This window comes from Poecile atricapillus, chromosome 10, assembly GCF_030490865.1.
Source record: "Poecile atricapillus isolate bPoeAtr1 chromosome 10, bPoeAtr1.hap1, whole genome shotgun sequence".
NCBI classification, from domain to species: Eukaryota; Metazoa; Chordata; class Aves; order Passeriformes; family Paridae; genus Poecile; species Poecile atricapillus.
In genome coordinates, this window is record NC_081258.1 from 4232041 (window position 1) to 4248864 (window position 16824).

The following is a 16824-nucleotide window of genomic DNA, read 5'->3' on the forward strand; positions in this document are numbered from 1 at the left end:
CCTGCCTTTACACACATCAGGGTGCGGGCGGCCGGGACCCCCAGAGGCCCCAGGGAGAGAGCGGTGCTGCGAAGCGTGCCGGCAGCTCGGTACGCTCCCCAAAGCCGCTGGCTGCAGCGCGGAGTGCCCGTGTGGGCCCTGGGCACCGCCACGCCGATCCTCCTCGCTGCCGGGGCACCCGCGGGGCTGGGATCATCCCTCTCGGAGCTACCAGCCAGCTCTGAGGGGCACCCACCCGCGGGGAACCTCTTCTCCCCAAGGCGGTCCCTGGGAAAAGCTGGCGGCGGCCCCACGGTGCCGGGAGCGGCCGCTGCGGTGGGCGCCCCCAGGGGCTGTGGCCAGGCTCGGCGGCGCGGGAGGCCGCGGGGGAGCGCCAGGAGGCGAGCGGTGCCCTCGGGGCGGCCGGCCAGACTCCCGCACGCTGCGGCGGAGAACGGCCGCAGGGCCGAGGAGGAGCGAGTGGAGCCGCCGCCGTGAGCGGGGAACGAACGGGGCTCCGCTCTCAGTCAGCCACAGCCTCCGCACGAGGGGCACCTCAGCCCCCGGCAGCGCTTCTCCGGCCAGGGGCCCGGGGCACCTCAGCCCCCGGCAGCGCTTCTCCGGCCACAGGCCCGGGGCACCTCAGCCCCCGGCAGCGCTTCTCCGGCCAGGGGCCCGGGGCACCTCAGCCCCTGGCAGCGCTTCTCCGGCCACAGGCCCAGAGCACCTCAGCCCCCCAGCAGCGCTTCTCCGGCCACAGGCCCGGGGCACCTCAGCCCCCCGGCAGCGCTTCTCCGGCCAGAGGCTCGGGACACGCCTCAAGGAGCTCGCCGGGACCACTGGGCGGCGGAGGAGCGGCGGTGCCGTGGGGCGGGGCAGCTCCTCCCCGCCACCAGCGGAGGTGGGGCCGGGCGGTGCCGTGGGGCAGCGGTGGCATTTCCGCAGGGTCTTCACGGGGAATAGCTCGTCTCGTAGCTGCGGTGGAAGGACGGCTGGCCGGCCCGCCCGAAGATGACAGATACCCTGCTGCCCCGCGGCTGCCAGGCGGCGGAACCGGCGGGGGACGGCTACTTTCGGAAGGTGGGGGGCTTGCTGGCCAGCCCGGGGCGGGTGGGGTGCATGCACAGGGGGCTGCGTGCCCGGGACGGCGCCCCCGAGAGTGGCTCAAGGTTGGGGGTCCCCTCTCTGTCGTTCGCGGTCTGCTTTCTCCCGGCGGAGCGTCGTGGGCTCCGTCCTGTGGCAGCCCACCGGGGTGGGGAGCAGCCTTTGGGGGCGAGGGGGCAAGGAGGCGAGATGGGGAGGCGAGATGGGGAGCTCGGCCCGCCCGAGCGCGGCTGCAGGGACTTGAGCTGGCGGAGCGCTGCGCGGGGACCCTGGCGGCCCTCTCCTGCTTCTGAGCTGGGCGTCACCCTGATGGACAGGAGCCCTCCTAGCTCCTCAAAATGAGTCAAACTGCACTCGTCGACCTTCTCTTTGCTGTCTTTGTTTAATTTTCCCCCCCTGCTCCCTTCCCCGTTTGCTCCTCGCCGCGTCTCCTCTCACGCTCTCTAGTAAACCTTATGTACCTGTAAGAAAGTTTATTGGAGGAAGGTAACGAAGTTAACAGATTCGTTAGGAAGTTCCTAATGAACATCTGCCCTAATTACTTTTCAGACTGACTGGGCGGCTAATGCCATAACTTGCACCTGAGTTCTTTCTGCACAACAGTAATTATAGTTAAGTATTGCCTGTAATGCAGCCCTGTGGCGTCCTGTGAACTTCACTGGAGGTAAAGGGCAGTAAATGCCGTTTTCAGAGAGCTTTGACTCGGCCTTCCCTTGCTGTTTTGAAGTTTTCAGCACCTGTAACTTCCGTCCGTAGGTTTCTGGTCGGGGTGTAGGTGTACGGGGGTTTTGGTGTAGATTCCGGATCCAAGCCCATAAACTGTGTAGTCTGGAGGGAATAAAAAAGGCTGAGTACATCAGGTTGTTGCCGCTTCCCTTTGCGCAAAAATAGCCCCATTACTCACTTCAGCAACCACCTGGATTACGCGGTGGGGAGGCACAAACGCTTTGCTTTGTTGCCCTCTTTGCAGGCTGTTTGATTTTTTTTTTGCCACAGTATCAAATTCATAAGCCTGCAGGAGTTTAAACAATAACATTGCCCTTTAGCAGAAGAACTGTTTCTAGCTGAAAAGAGCCAAGCTTTACCTGTGCCAGCCATGCTGCAGGGAATCACTGCCACCTTGTAAATAGCTAGACAGACTGAAACAAACTTGGACCAAATCTTGTCTGCCTTCCTTACTTGAGTAATCCTACTGTAATATTTGGTGAGTAAATTACTTTTTTCTTACTAATCTTTAGCACGACTTTTAGTCCTTAGCAGTCTTTCTCAATCATACCATGTGGCCAAGTTGTAATTACTTAGTTTTCATAGGTATGTTTTCTATGCTGTAGGAAGCTCATAGGCTGCCTTCAGGCATGTTGGTAAAAAAGTTGACTTTTCATGAACTTTAGTTAAATAAATCAACTCTTCCACATATTTGTTTTTACTGATAAGGTCTAACTGAAGTTTAGTAGCCAAGTTGCACCTCAGGTCATAAGAGTAGTAGATCTTCTACACTCAGACTTGCTAAACAACTGAGTTTATTTTAAATTAACTTGTTGTATGTTACAGTTAAGGTCAATAAAATAGTATTAGATCAGTGTAAAACATACTGAACAGGAATGAAGTTTTTCTCATATATGAAAATACTGTAGGATCAATTTAATGATCATGGGCATCTTTCCTATTTCTTACTGCTTTAAGACATAAGTAATGAAGAGGTGGGAATCTGATAAAATCTGTGTGAGCCGCATGCTGCAGTGAAACATTCTTCCCTCTGTTCCCTCAGATTCTGGAAAGATTCAGCCAGCTTACAAGTAACTTTAGTAAAGTTACAAACTTCAGATTAGGCTAGATGATCAAAGCCTTTGGTCCCTAAAAGTAAGCAGGAAAACAGTATACCTTATGTATGGTATGTGTCTGTTGAACGGTTCCAGAAGCCAGAGCTTTAATTCCGACTTAGAAGTTCTAAGTGAAGGGGGAGGAAAAACAAAACACCAAAAAAATGCACCAAAACAATCCCACTCCTGGAATCTTTGACATGTACAAGCTGTGAACCCAAGGAAATACTTAAAATGTGGTATCTACATGTCCCTGTGAATGGTGTACTTGGTGATTTCATGTGACTGAAATTAGTGACAGAGCTTTTGATGGGTGTCCACAGGTCTTCCACCCTTCCCCTCTGAGTTACCATGCTATTGTTTTCTCCTTCCTTTCTAAATCACACTATTTGTTTTCCTGATAAGATTTGAGGGGTTACCACTCTTGTTGGTGTAGAATCACATGAATTTCCAAGGATAGTCCTTATGTTTTTAGGTCAAAAGATACTTAAGTTTTTTTTTTATTCTGTAAGCTGTGTAGGAAGGTGAAAACACTTGCTTTGCATCAGTCCTGCTCAAACACGGCTTCCAAGCACTACTTACAGGGTGCCTCCCATACTTTCTAAGAATATTGTGCACAATGAAATTTTTTAATTGAAAAAAATTGGGCAATTCATACAGTATCCAATTGTTTTAGACTCTTGATAATTTCTTTTGATGAATGAATTATTATGGGAAATGTGTTTTAAGTCTCTCTAGCTTTTTGAAGTTTTAAATACAGCATACCAGAAAGCAGCCCTCAGTATCCCCAGGATACAGTATGTAAAACAACTTAATTTTTGGTTGGTGCTTTTTTTTTTTCTTTTTTTTGTATAGGGAGGGGGACCTGTAAAACTATGACTGGCTGTCTATGAATGGGGAAACATGCACAGTCGTGTTTCCTCCTTTGACTTCTGTTGTCACACTAAAAAGTGACTGCCATGTGAGTCTGAGATGTGATGAGTGCCAGCAGCTAAAGTCCACTTGCACCCTTTCTCAGGTTTACCCTCCCCATTCCCTTCCAGTGATGTCAGAGCTGCTCCAGTTGGACCTTTTCCCCTTTCCCTTACCATTTTCCCATTATCTCCTTTTCCCCCATGGCAAAGACCTGTCATTTATATATGCAAAATTAAACTTTTCCTTAAACCTGTAAGATGCTTTGATCTGGCTCAATGCTGGTGTGTCTTTTGTTGGTGATTTTTCTTTTCTAATAATCTAATTTTAAGGAAATTACCTGTGCAGCCACACAGGATATGTATAACTGTATCATTGTTGCTCCTATTCATTTCCTCCTATATCACCCCTACAAAACAACCCTCTTTAGCTGTTTGATAAGCTGCAACCAAACTTATGAGAAAAATATTACTTTTAAAAGCAAAACAGACAACAACAAACAATATCCTTGCTGGTGTCCTGAAGAGGGTATGACAAAATGGAAGGAGCACCTTACTTTCCATCAAACAGAGGATGGAGCTTCTGACTGTAACTTTAATTTCTGGGAAGATAATGTATCAGGAACTGGTTCTGCTACTGTTCTGTTTATCTTGGCTTAGTTCAGTGTACATTGCCAGGGCACACTGTACCTGTTCTCCTAGATGGTGTGAGTGCTCTTGGACCATGGGCCTCATATCTTGACCTATTCTTTATGGAGTTTCACATTCTTTCACTGTTGCTGACAGCAATCTGAATCAACAGCCCATATCTCACACATCCATCCAGATTCTGCCCCCAGTCTTGCTTCTCTATGAAAATAATGACAAAACTAATGATAAGAGCAAAGAACAATTTGTTTTAAAAGTAGAGCAAAGCATTTAGACAGGAAGTATTTTTCAACACACCAACAGTAATTAAAGCAGGTCTGTTGTCATGGGCTGCTTTGCTTACATAAAATGCTTCTCCCAACCGTGGTTATTTTTTACACCTGTAATGGTTCTTTGGCTTGCTTGGCCTCTCAAATGTCTTCCTGGGCTTTTTTAGTTACCTTTGAATTCTTACGAGAGAAACAGCTTTCTTTTTCAAGCTGTTCTCCCTTTTTTTTTTTCATTTTTTTAGCAGCACACCACCCCACTTAGCCAGTAAGCTTTTGCAAAGTAAATATCCCTGAGACACATCAACATACAGAACTGAGGATATTTATAATATAGTACTCATCCAGTCATGGGATCCAGTGCTTGTGTGATGGACTATTAGTAGGGTTATGCCTGCCTCGTTTTTTGTTTGTTTGGGGATGTTTTTTGGTTTTGTTCTTTGGTTTTTTGGTGGGTAGGAGCATAACAAGGAAGAGATACCTAGCAAGTTCTTTCTACTCTATTTTTCCCTCCTTGACTTTCTGCTTTGTAACACCTTACACTGGCCATAACTTTTTAAAGTTCTCCCACCAGTCAGAAAGTTGCAATAAATGGTAAGAAAAAAAACAGTTGATTTTCCAAGGTCAGCATCTTTGCAGCTCTCTGGGTATTGGCTGGCTCATCATGAAGCATCCTGGCTTCAATTTGGTTGTTCTGGATAGCAGTCCACTGTGCTACGCAGAGGCAGAGCAGTAGGACAGCTAGCTTAATAAATCTTTAGATTCTGATCAGTTGAACAAAGATGCAGAGCTTTTTTCTCTTCTGTGAGGCTAGATACTTATCATACAGACCAAACTGATTCAGAAAGAATGACTGTATATTAGTCCCCTGTGTCAGGGAAGAAGGCTAAAAGCAGAAGCAATCCATAAGTAAAGCACCAGACTGCAGATGATGATAGGTATGGTAACTAGCTAATGAATCAGCACTTGCCTAATTAACTCTGTGAACTTCCCCTCTCTTTAGGCTTTTTTCTGCAGGGCTTCCCCCCACCTGTTGTTAATGTATCAGTTTACCAACCTGCCACACCTGTCCTTCCACTAGGGTTTAGCTCATGGGGTTCTTTTTAAGTCGTTAGTAGCCAGGCAACCATCAACATTAGCATTGACACAGGAATATTTATTTGGCTATTTGTTCTCTTTCCACTTGTCTGGCAGGACAGAAACAACATAGCAATGACTCATAACCCTTGTCATCCAATATCCACTTATTATATACAAATTCATAAAACCTGAAACAGAAAGTAGGCCTTCATGTGAAACTAAGAATCATCTGAAATGTGGTTAGTCAAGAGACAGATGCCACTGATTAAACATGAATGTTAATTTTGCTTAGTGAGTGCTGTGACAAGATGGAGTTCAAGGAGGAAATACATATTTGGAGTCTAATACAATAATTGGTTCTTTAACTTTATATTAATCTTTGTGCCAGGCACTTAGAACTATAAAATACTTTGTTCATGGCACAAGTAGACCAGGCTCTGTAAGACCAGACCTTCCCTACCTCTTTATTAAAAGAAAAAACAACAACAACAAAACTCTCAGATAAAACTTGTGCTTCTGAAAGATCTGCAGTATATAGCTAAATTTTCAAAACATAGCTAGTGCTAACATGCAGAAAGAAACATGCATTATAGTACTGCAAGAAGGTAAGGAAATGACAATTTAGCAGGACTTGGGATTGGTTCTAGAAATACTGGTGTGAATACACTGCTTGCTACGATTGCCATTAGAACCAAGGAAGTTGTGTGCATAAGTTCCATGCATACTTCTTATTTAAACATACATGTTTAAATAGCTGGAGGATATGGCCATTTGTGTACACTGTTGGGCTTGACAGGCAGCACAGGCTGCACTGGCTGGAAAGGACTGTTTTCCTTTAAGTACGGAGGCACACCCAGTTTCAACTCTGTGTCACCTTCAGACAGTGTGGCTCATCTTAAAAGTTCAAACCACTACTCTGTAAATCATATTTATGTTAATTTTGAATACTTACTGCCATTACTCACTGTTTGGCAAACCGTCATGATTTTTGTGTTCATCATGACTGGACTTCTGGCATGAAATATGTAGAAATGCTCTTTGGGAAAGGGATCTTCTACATGGAGGAAGACAAAACTAAGCACTTGCTTGGACCTGTTTGCTAAATAACTTTTAAGTACACAGAATTTGTGCTTTATGCAAGGGGTATCTTTCCCAGTCTTTCTAGAGGGTTTATTTCAGATACTGGTTATTTTTACTATTCTCTACACAGACTTCTACCCATTGGTTTTATGCCAGCTTGATTACAATAAAGAGTTTAAGCCTGCAAATGAATACAAATTAGCTGAGTGTCCTCACCCCTCTGTACAGGACATGTAAAAAGCAGCATTTTCCAAAAAGTAAAATATTAATTCCTTACAGGCTTTGTGAAGTTAATGGGAGCCATATGCTTGCAACAGGTGAGCGTATCTTGAAAACAGACTCCTCTATCCATAAGAAGCCTCGTAGCAAAATTGTCACACTTGCAGGCACACTGGAGGTTATACAGATCCCTTGGTCTCTCAGTGCCTTGTCCTGTTCGGGCCCAGGGCTGCTTTTCCTTCCTACAGAAAATAGTGCCTGGGGACCTGAAATGCAGGGAAACACCTCTTACTCTTTTTCTCTTTGCAGAGAGTTTCAGATCACTGCTGTTCTGTACTCTTTCAGTGGGAGCTTGATCAAAAGTTCATTAAAATGAAGAGATCACTTCTACGAGCTTCATGGGCTTGGGAATCAGGCTGTTGGTCTTCCTGAGGAATCTCTCAGAAGTGAAGCTGTAAAGAAGTATTTGAATGATGTCATCAAACATGTTTGGCACACAGAAAGGACCAGGGAGTTCTAAGAGGAAGCTGCAGCTTTACAGAAAAAAATGAAGGGCAAGGCAAGGATACATTTTAGAAGGATGCTTGAACTGATTGGTCAAGAAAGAAGTTGGAAGGAAATACCTGTGTATAGAGATAACAGGTCTGAGATGAGAAATAAATACTCAAAATGAATGCAAGAACAAGAGGAAATAATGGGTGAGGTTCAAATGAAAAATGGCATGGATAGATTGGAAGGTGATAAGACTTTGAATAGCAGTAATAGAAAAGACTATGCAACACACAATGAAGGAAAAGCAAAGTGGGGAAGAACAGCTGCATCCCACAAAAAGAACCAGACTATGAAGAGAAAGCAAGTTGTGGCTGCAAGACCACATTGGACACTAAAGCTTGTCTTGCTTATGTCTTTGTGTATAATTGTGTGTAAAGGAGCATAAAGTATTTGGTAGTTAAAAGACTACTTTTATTCTGAGATGAATGAATGAGTTTTCTGCCTGTGTGTATTCCCTCCAGTAAGAAGTTCATCCTCTCTGTGTGTTGTGGTTTGACTCTGGCCAAATGCCCACAGAAGTCATTTGCTCTCTTGCTCTCAGCTGGGCAGAGGAGAGGGAAAAAACAAAAATTAATGAAGGGCTCATGAGTTGAGGACTGGGAGAAAACATTCCAAGGGCAAAACAGGTTCAAATTTAAAGGTATAAAATAAATTTATTATTGACAGAGTCAGAGGAGGATAATGAGAAATAAAATAAGCCTTTAAAACACCTTTTCACCTGCAGCCCCTTCCTCCTTTTCACTGCCAACGCAGGGAAACAGGGTGTGAGGGTTTTGGTCAGTTCATCACTTGAGATCTTCTCTTTGCTCAGGGAGAGGAGTCTTTGCTCTGCTGTGCTGTGGGGTCCCTCCCACGGCCAGACAGTCATCCCAAAACTGCTGTGGCATGGCTCATCATCCACAGGGTGCAGCTCTCTAAGGAGAGGCTGCTCCAGTTTGGAATCAGGGGCCCTCTCTCTCTCTCTCTCTATTTGGGTCTCGCAGTGCATCCCAGCTCTCTCTGGCATCCACCCGCTCTGCTGTGAGTACTTTTCCCACGGGCTGTGAGTGGATCCCTGTGCAATCCCCTGTGGATTTCATGCATTCTGAGGGTTTGTTTCACCATGGGCCTCCCCAGGGCTCGCAGAGGAATCTCAGCTCCGGTGCTTGGAGCACCTCCTGCCCTCTCCTTCCCACTGCCCTTGGTGCTGCCACGTTGTTTTCCCTCACTCCCTCCTCTCCTCCGACTAGAACAGAAACTGGGGCTCGTGGGTGCCATTGCCAACAAGTCCCACTTAATTCAAAGATTCTTGCAGGATCCCACAGTGCTAAAAGGTTGATTTAATCAAGGTTTGGCATCAGACGATTGCTCGCCATGTTTCTGCAGCCGGCCCTGCCAGCGCTGCTTGGGCAGTGGCAGCCACAGCAGTGCTGGAATTATTTAACACCTCTCCTCAAGTGGGGCACGGGAAGGAAAAGCCAGCCCTGCCCTTCTGCCTGTGGCAGGGCTGGCCAGGGGCAGCCAGGCTGGCATGGCTCACTGTGGCACCTTGCCATCCCTGGAAAAAACTATGTGTGTGCCATTTGGTTTTCTTCTGAAGTGTGTCATCACAGAGATGTTACCAGCATCTCTAACTGGGCCAGCAGCGTGTCCATCCTCAGAGCCAGCAGAGATTGGCTCTGTCAGACGTGGTGGAAGCTTCCAGCAGAAGATTCTCACAGAATCTACCCCCTCCCCACTGCTAAAAATCTAGGTGGTACCTGATCAACACGACGTGCCAAGCTTGCTGTGAGAGCTTTGTCAATGAAGTGAGCCGTGGGCTTGTCCTGTGAGTGGTGTTTCAATGCAGTAATTCAGTGGGGTGTGTTTTTTGAAGTTACCTGGCAAATGGTGCTTCTCAAGATGTTTGCACAAGCTTCTTGTCATTTTACCTATTTATTACAAACTCTTTAAACTAGATATGTAAAATTAATGTTATTGGGCTGTGTGTCTTCTCAGTTGAGCTAGAGTAATCTGATTTGATCAGCTCATTTGTTGTCAAAGTCAATTTGCTTTCACTTGACAACACTAACAAGAACTGAACTACAAATACATGATCAGAATCTCATTTCCTATTTAAATACTTTTGTTTTGCTGGTGTGTCATTGCTTGACCACTCATAATTAGAGCTTGTTAATAGAGACTTTTAAATGCTCTTATAACAAAATCAAATTTTTCTAGTCAAAACTAAGAGGGAGAGGTCCAAAGCAGTGCATAATTTAGTGGCTGGAGTAGTTGAAAGAAGATTTAGAGAGGTCTGAACATCCCTCTTGTGTAGTGGACAATACAGTAGGGCTCTGATAAGCTTTGTAATGATACCCAGTGAGGCCACTAAAAAGGACATTCTTCATTTAAGGGTAAGCCTTAAAACAGTGATTTTATAGGCTTTGGAATTATTAGTTAAGGCTAATGGTTAACCAGCAAGGATGTGCTGGTTGACTCTGAGTGCTGGGATTCAAAAGCATTTGTGCTTTTTTAAAAAGGGGTGGCAGGGGCAAAGAATAAATTGTGGGAGATTTCTAACATATTTTAAAAAGGTGTTAACGTTGGGTTTCCCTTAAACAACAAAAAAAGACAAACATGCAGTTCTATTCATCTGTAGCAGTTTTAGCTTATCAGTGCTCAGAATACAATGGCTCAGTCCTGCTCAAACACAGGCTTCAGCACTTTGTGTCTTGTACTTGTGTAAGGTATGCATTCTTGTGAATTCCGGATTTCACACTTTACTTTTTAAGAGCTTAATTTGATAAGAGTCTGAAGGTATAATTATTTTACCCTGTTAAGCTCTACTTTGGTAAATTTGAGATGTGAAGGCAGGAACCTAAGGAAGGAGGGGTAGGAATTGTACTGAAGGTCTGAGCCACCAGAAGGAAAGATCAGAGATCCCAAAACTGGGAGCAGGTTTTTGAGCCCCAAACTTTGAGCACCACACTCTGTTTTGGACAGAGCTGTATTTCAAGGCTGCATATATCCCAGTATGGAACTCTGATATTTTGCAAGGGTTAAGCAGAAGCTTTGATGGGAGTTGCTGTCTTGACAGATACTATTTTCATAAAATCCTAGAAACTTACTAACATTCTGTCAAATTTGGTTGCATTTGCAAAATATCTTGAAAATATTTTTAGGAGAGACTGACTCACATGTGTACTTAAGATTTAAACAAGTATTTTCTCTGGATTTTGATGTTAAAATGTACTGTGGTCATGGTCTCTCTTGGTTTTAACAATCAAGTTTGAGATAAGAAATACTGTCATTGATCTCAAGGTAGCTAATTTGTATTCGTACAGAACCTATGCTATTAAAGTTCATTTAAATTCAATGTTAGTCACTCTTAAGTTTCTTCCAACAGCAACCAAAAACATGTTTTCTTAATTCTAGGGATGTAATCCTCTTGCTGAGACTGGACGAAGCAAACTGCAGAATCAAAGAGCTGTTCTAAACCAACAGATCTTAAGAGCAGTGAGAATGAGAGCTGGTGCTGAAAATCTTTTAAGGTATGTGTCATGCTTTCTTAGTTTTCTTGTCCAAGCAACAGCTGTTTAATTTTCTTTTAATTTTGTAGAAGTCTCTTAACTATTGTATTTTCTCCTTTTTTTTCCCCAAACATGCTGCATGTCTTACTGTAGAATAATTTGTGAAGCTCCCTGAATTTTTTTCAAGCTATAGCTCTACAGTCATTACTTGCTGTCAAGTGCACTTTCAGTACTGATATGTTGTAGTAAATGAGCTGAATCTTAGACTTTCTTAGGTTGATCTCTTTGTTCAGATTTATTGCCAATGATAATGGCAAGTGAACCTTGCTGAATATTGAAATGAGTCCTTTTTACTCCTCAAATCAAATAAAGGTATTGCCACTATGCTGTTGGCTTTTTCCAAGATCCTTTAGTTCTGTGCTGCACAGTAGAAAGGACCATCCACTGCCTTCTGTACTCCATGTAGTAATGAGATAGGAATAGCAGGGTAGCAAACATGTAATTTGAGCTGGGTTACCACCAGTTGCCACCAAATTCTCCTACATTTTGAGATAACCTCATCTATTACATTTTTTTTAGGGTATGTTTTCCTATGTGGCTGTTCCCACAGGAATTAGCCTTATGTTGACCCTGTCTTAAGGCTGTTACATCCTGTGATTAACTGGCTGGCAAACAGCCTGTAGATTTCCAATCTTACACAGAAGGACTGAAAATTATCCCAATTCTTATCTGCAGTAGTTTCTGTAGTGTCAGTTTCTCTGCAACTGGAGCAACAATGGGTCTTCAAAAGCAAAATCTAGTAAATTTACTTAAGGAAGTGAAAATGCTTGGATAAATTAAATTGTCTTAAACTTGCCATTAATCATTAGGTTGCCTATTGTCTGTTACCTGCTTTTATCTCCAGTCTTGCAAAAGATGTGACAGGTTGAAAACTTAGGTAATTTTAGCCTCTGTAACTGACTTAAGTTTGTTTTGTTTTCCTGTAATTGACTTAAGGAGTGAGATTAGAATTTTACTACTTTTTGTATGGTTAGCACAATTATTATACCTTCTTTTGAAACAGAATGCTTCATTCAGTTAATGTTTCTGCTTGTTGATTCAGGGGTGTTTTGGAAGGGCTAAAGAGATGAGTAATATCTAATGTGAAAACTGGTAACGTTTAACCCAGATATCCTAAAGTTCAGTTTCTGATGCCAGTATTAACTGCTGAAATACTGAAGTTGCTATTTACAGGAGTGGGAACAAAATCTATTTAAGAGTAGAGGAACAGAGTTATTTTTAAGATTTTAGAACTCTAAAATTAATTTACACCTGTTGAACTACTAAAACTTGCTAGTTCTTTGAAAGAAGCAATTTTAAAAGTAACCTGACCACTAGACAGTTCACATGACTAGTTGTATCTGCAGCCTCCTAAAGAAAAATATAAACAAGCTTTATGTTTGCAGATTCTATTTGAATTTCATTAAGCTCTAAAAGAAACAAACCAATTGCTGTCCACAAGAAGCCTCCTGGAGTAGGATTTGAGAAAAAAAAATGGAAATGCAGGTTTCTTTACTTTTGGCTGAAAGTAAGCACTAGGCTTGAAGCACATGATCCAAAGTGCAAGGATTTTTGTTCTTAGAATTTCTAAAAGTCACCCTCTCCTTTTTATTGTCTTTTGCTCTGGAAGTTGAATTAAAATTAAATTCCGTGTAGAGTTATCTGAATCTTGACAATATCACATTGCCCCTGTAGCTGTCTTTGACTGGTTGTTAATAAAAGGGATGTCTACAGTGTAAAAAACATGAAATGGTAATCAAATTAAAGTGACATGGGTGTTCATAGCAATAGAGCAAATAGAGAAGTCAATGTGGATGGAACTTTGGGGTTTCAGGTAGAATCCCTCCTGTGGAGGATGGTAACCTAGATCAGACATGGAGCCTTAATATATCATAATTAAAGTTCTTGTAGCATCAAAACTTGCCCATTTATCTGTGTGGTGCTGCCTTTATCAAGGAAGATCCACCTCACCATTTCTTTGTATCCAGTTTGGCTTATGAAGGAAACAGACGTTAACATTGCTTAATTTAAACAATCCAAGGTATTCAATAAAGTACAGCTTAGAAAAGTCATGGATAACTCAATTATAATATGAAAAACTCAGAATTTTAGTCTTGGAATAATGAGTTCTTCATCAAGGTACTCCATAAAACTGGACAACTGCTCCAAGTGGAGCCTAGATTTATGAGATGGTTGTTCATAAATATTTATGAAGGTGAATTTTGACTTAAAATAAAGGTAAATGTAAAATGCTGCAAATTTAAGTTTGTTATTGTCTTAAGATTTAGACTCTAGTATCTTAAGCATGGATACCTTTTATCTTAAACTCATACCTGTGGATTTATAGATACAGATTATTTAAGTATCTTGAAAAGAGTAATATCCTAATAAAATTGCCAGTATGGAGAAGCAGGTTAGAAATTTGTGATATAAATATTGTGTTATATATTTTGTGATATAAATACACAAATAAGTAATCACTCAGAAATGCTCAGGGGGGGGTTAAATACTAACATCTATTGTGCTTGCAGTTCAAAGTGTTGCCATTTAAATACATAAATGGCAAAGGAAACAAGCAAAAAAAATTGTATTTACATCCAACAAAATCAAATTGTAGAGAAAGCTGTCATATATTTAAAAGATCTGGTTGAAAGTTACTTCTTTCTGTAATAACTTTTGGGGGAATTTTCTTTTATTCTTGAGATCAGAAGTCTCAAGAGATCTTTATTCAATTTATAAGGTGGGGAAGTCTTTGTTGTTGAAGAATGTCTCCTGACTCCTCCAACCTCCACCACCTATCTTCTTTGATTGGAAAAAAAAAAAAATCACATAATCTGAAAATAAGACAGTTATTCTGTTTAAGATGCTTTAATTTTGTTGATTAATGCATTTGAAAGTAAGCTTGACCCTTAACCATACACAGAAAATTGTGCACATAGGAAATCTTCTGTGGTTGCATGCTGTTATCAGGAAACTATCCCAGGCACTCTCTTGACAGAAAAACCTAATAAATTCTGAAACATGAGGTCTTGTATCATCTCTTAAGGAGATAAAAGGAAATCTTAAAAATGCTAAGAATGCTTGCATTGAAGGTTGAAGGGGGTCAACCAAGCTTAGAGAAAACCTTTTCCTCAGCAATAAAAAATTGTTATGTCTCTGCAGAGCAACCACCAACAACAAAGTACGAGAACAGGTACTACTGGAACTGAGTTTTGTAAACTCAGACCTGCAGATCTTAAAGGAAGAATTGGAAGGACTTAATATCTCAGTAGAAGTTTATCAAAATGCAGAGTAAGTATAAAGCTAAGTTATTCAATTATTAACAGATCTTCTGTTTACCCTTGAAAACAAAATTGTTTCTAGGTGAGTGTGAATTTTGGACACTAATCATGTGAAAGAACAGAGAGGGTTTAATAGGAAGAGAACATACTTGATGGTAGATTTGTTGACTGAGGGTTAGCCTGCATATTTGTCCTTCTCTTGGGAAATGCCACTAATCCTTGGATATGAAGTTCATTTGAAGAGCATTGTGAGAATTGAAAGCTCTTGGGGCTATGCTGCAAACAGCTGGCACTTGCCACAGTTTCCAGTGCTGGGGTGGCTGATGGGCTCAGTGCACTCTGGAGTGAACAAACTTAGCCATACAGTAATTTCTTCTCAAATGTGGTGCATGCAACAGTCCCCCCTTTAGCTGGAGAACAGAAACACAATGCTGGTTTGATGTTTGGAGCAGACTAGGTAATCTTGAATGTGTGCCCTTCAGTGACACAGAAAAACACAAATTCTTTGGCTAAAGCAGAGGAATTTTTAGTAGATGAAGTTGGATTTTTTCCAAGATATTTTTCTGCACTTAGAAGTCCACATTAATTGTTAAATTGCAATGGATTCCTCAAAGATAAAACTTCAAAACTAAGGAGTATTCATTGCCGTCATACTGAAATTATTTCTGTGTCAGTTATATGTCTTGTTGCTCTTGAAACTAAATATTTACAATTTGATTAGCAGCAGCTCAAGGTACAAATTGAAATGCTTCATGTGATGGGGGTACAGTTTTGGGTCCCTCTTAGCACTGTTCTCAGTTAGGTGTTAAACTTCCAGGTGGGTTACAAGGAATTCTTAATGTAAAAGGATGAAGCACATTTCCAGAGGTAACTTCCAACTGAATGCTGACTTGATGCAGAATATCTATGTTGTAGTTTTCTCAAACAGCAACTTGTGCTAAACTTCTTACCCTCCGCTCCCATGGCAAATTTTGACAACTCTTTGATGCAAAAATATTTTGGGGTTTTTTGGTTGGTCTTTTTTTAAGATTTGAGTTTCTTTTAAAAGATTTTACTGGTCTTCATAGATGCATGTGAGCACAGAGAGCAGTTACGGCTGTGGAAACAAGAGCAGGGCTCCACAAGTACCAATTCTTGTTCCAGCTAAAGAATATTAAATATATTTGGATTCTCGCTGAAGCATGGGCAGTAGGTCAGACAGGATGGGCAGACAGAAGCCTTGAGGCTGGACAGCAGTATGCTTGTTATTCTCTCCTGATCCTGCTTTTCCAATCTATTTTGAATGGTGTTTTGCCTTTCTTATGCTTTTCATTCTAAGCTCTAAATGTTTTTTATGTTTCAGCAGCTAAAATAATTAATTTCCCTGTAACTGCTCTCCAGCCTTTAACAGCAGTAGCTATTAATAGTTGTTCTTTGGCTATTGTGCATACAGTTGTCACCATAAGGTCACACCCATGGTTTACTGTATTAGCCTGTATTGTGTTAGAACAATCTGAAGGGTTGGCCCTCCCGGTACATGCACACATCTCAGCTGGATGGAGAAGTGTGATGCTATTTTTAGTCAGTTCTGGAAATCCAGGATCACCTCCCTAACTTTCAATACTCTCATGATGTTGGCTCCATGGGTGTGGCACCTTATCTGTGGCAAAAAAAAAAAATTAAAGTAATTTCCTTTGAATGACCAATACTGACGTCTACAGGGACTGTGGATGGTACTAGAACGGATTAAATCAGTAAGTTAGGATTTCTTTTCCATGTGTGTCACTTCTTTTTGAGGAAAAAGTCTTGATACAATCTGTAGTAAATGTGTTGAGGTTTCTTCTAAAAGGCTCATCAGAAATCAGATCATTTGCACCACTTGAAATAGTGTTTTAGCTCTGGATCCTGGAAGTTCTTTTCAAGATAGCAGAGCCACTTCCTGGATCATGAAGGACTCTTCCTCTGCTTAGGAAGCTGCCTTCCTCCTGCCACCCTCTCAAGATGGAATTTTCACCAGTAAGAAAGCTGGTTTTGCTGACAAGACCATAAATGAATGTGGGATTTTGTAGTTGGTAATGGAATGCTCTAAACAATGATTAGACAGTCAAAAAGTTGTTTTCAGGAAAAATGAAAATATTAGATGAACGTTATAATTATTTGATATTGATCTGTTAAATCTACACAACAAACTATGTATCTGGAAGCAATTCTGATCTTTTTTTTAAGTCAGTTCTCATCCTTATTGCCCTTTTTTATTCTAGAGGTTGACTTGTCTAGAGGTTAACACCTAGCATTGTCTGAAAACTAAGTAGTTCTTGGACTTCCTGCTCCTAGACCTTTCACTGTGAAAGCTGATATACTTTGGCCCTGCTTCT

The 16824-nt window shown here is 42.1% G+C and overlaps 1 protein-coding gene across 1 annotated transcript in view; it reads left to right on the plus strand.

The window, feature by feature from the left end:
* Nucleotides 1-863: 863 nt before the first annotated feature.
* Nucleotides 864-16824, plus strand: part of RHPN2 (rhophilin Rho GTPase binding protein 2) — a 29598-nt gene continuing 13637 nt past the window's right edge. Inside the window, exons 1-3 of the mRNA XM_058845589.1 lie at nt 864-1059; nt 11056-11171; nt 14352-14480. Coding sequence (XP_058701572.1) covers nt 991-1059; nt 11056-11171; nt 14352-14480 — 314 coding nt within the window. The 5' untranslated portion in view covers nt 864-990. The remainder of the gene's footprint in view (nt 1060-11055; nt 11172-14351; nt 14481-16824) is intronic.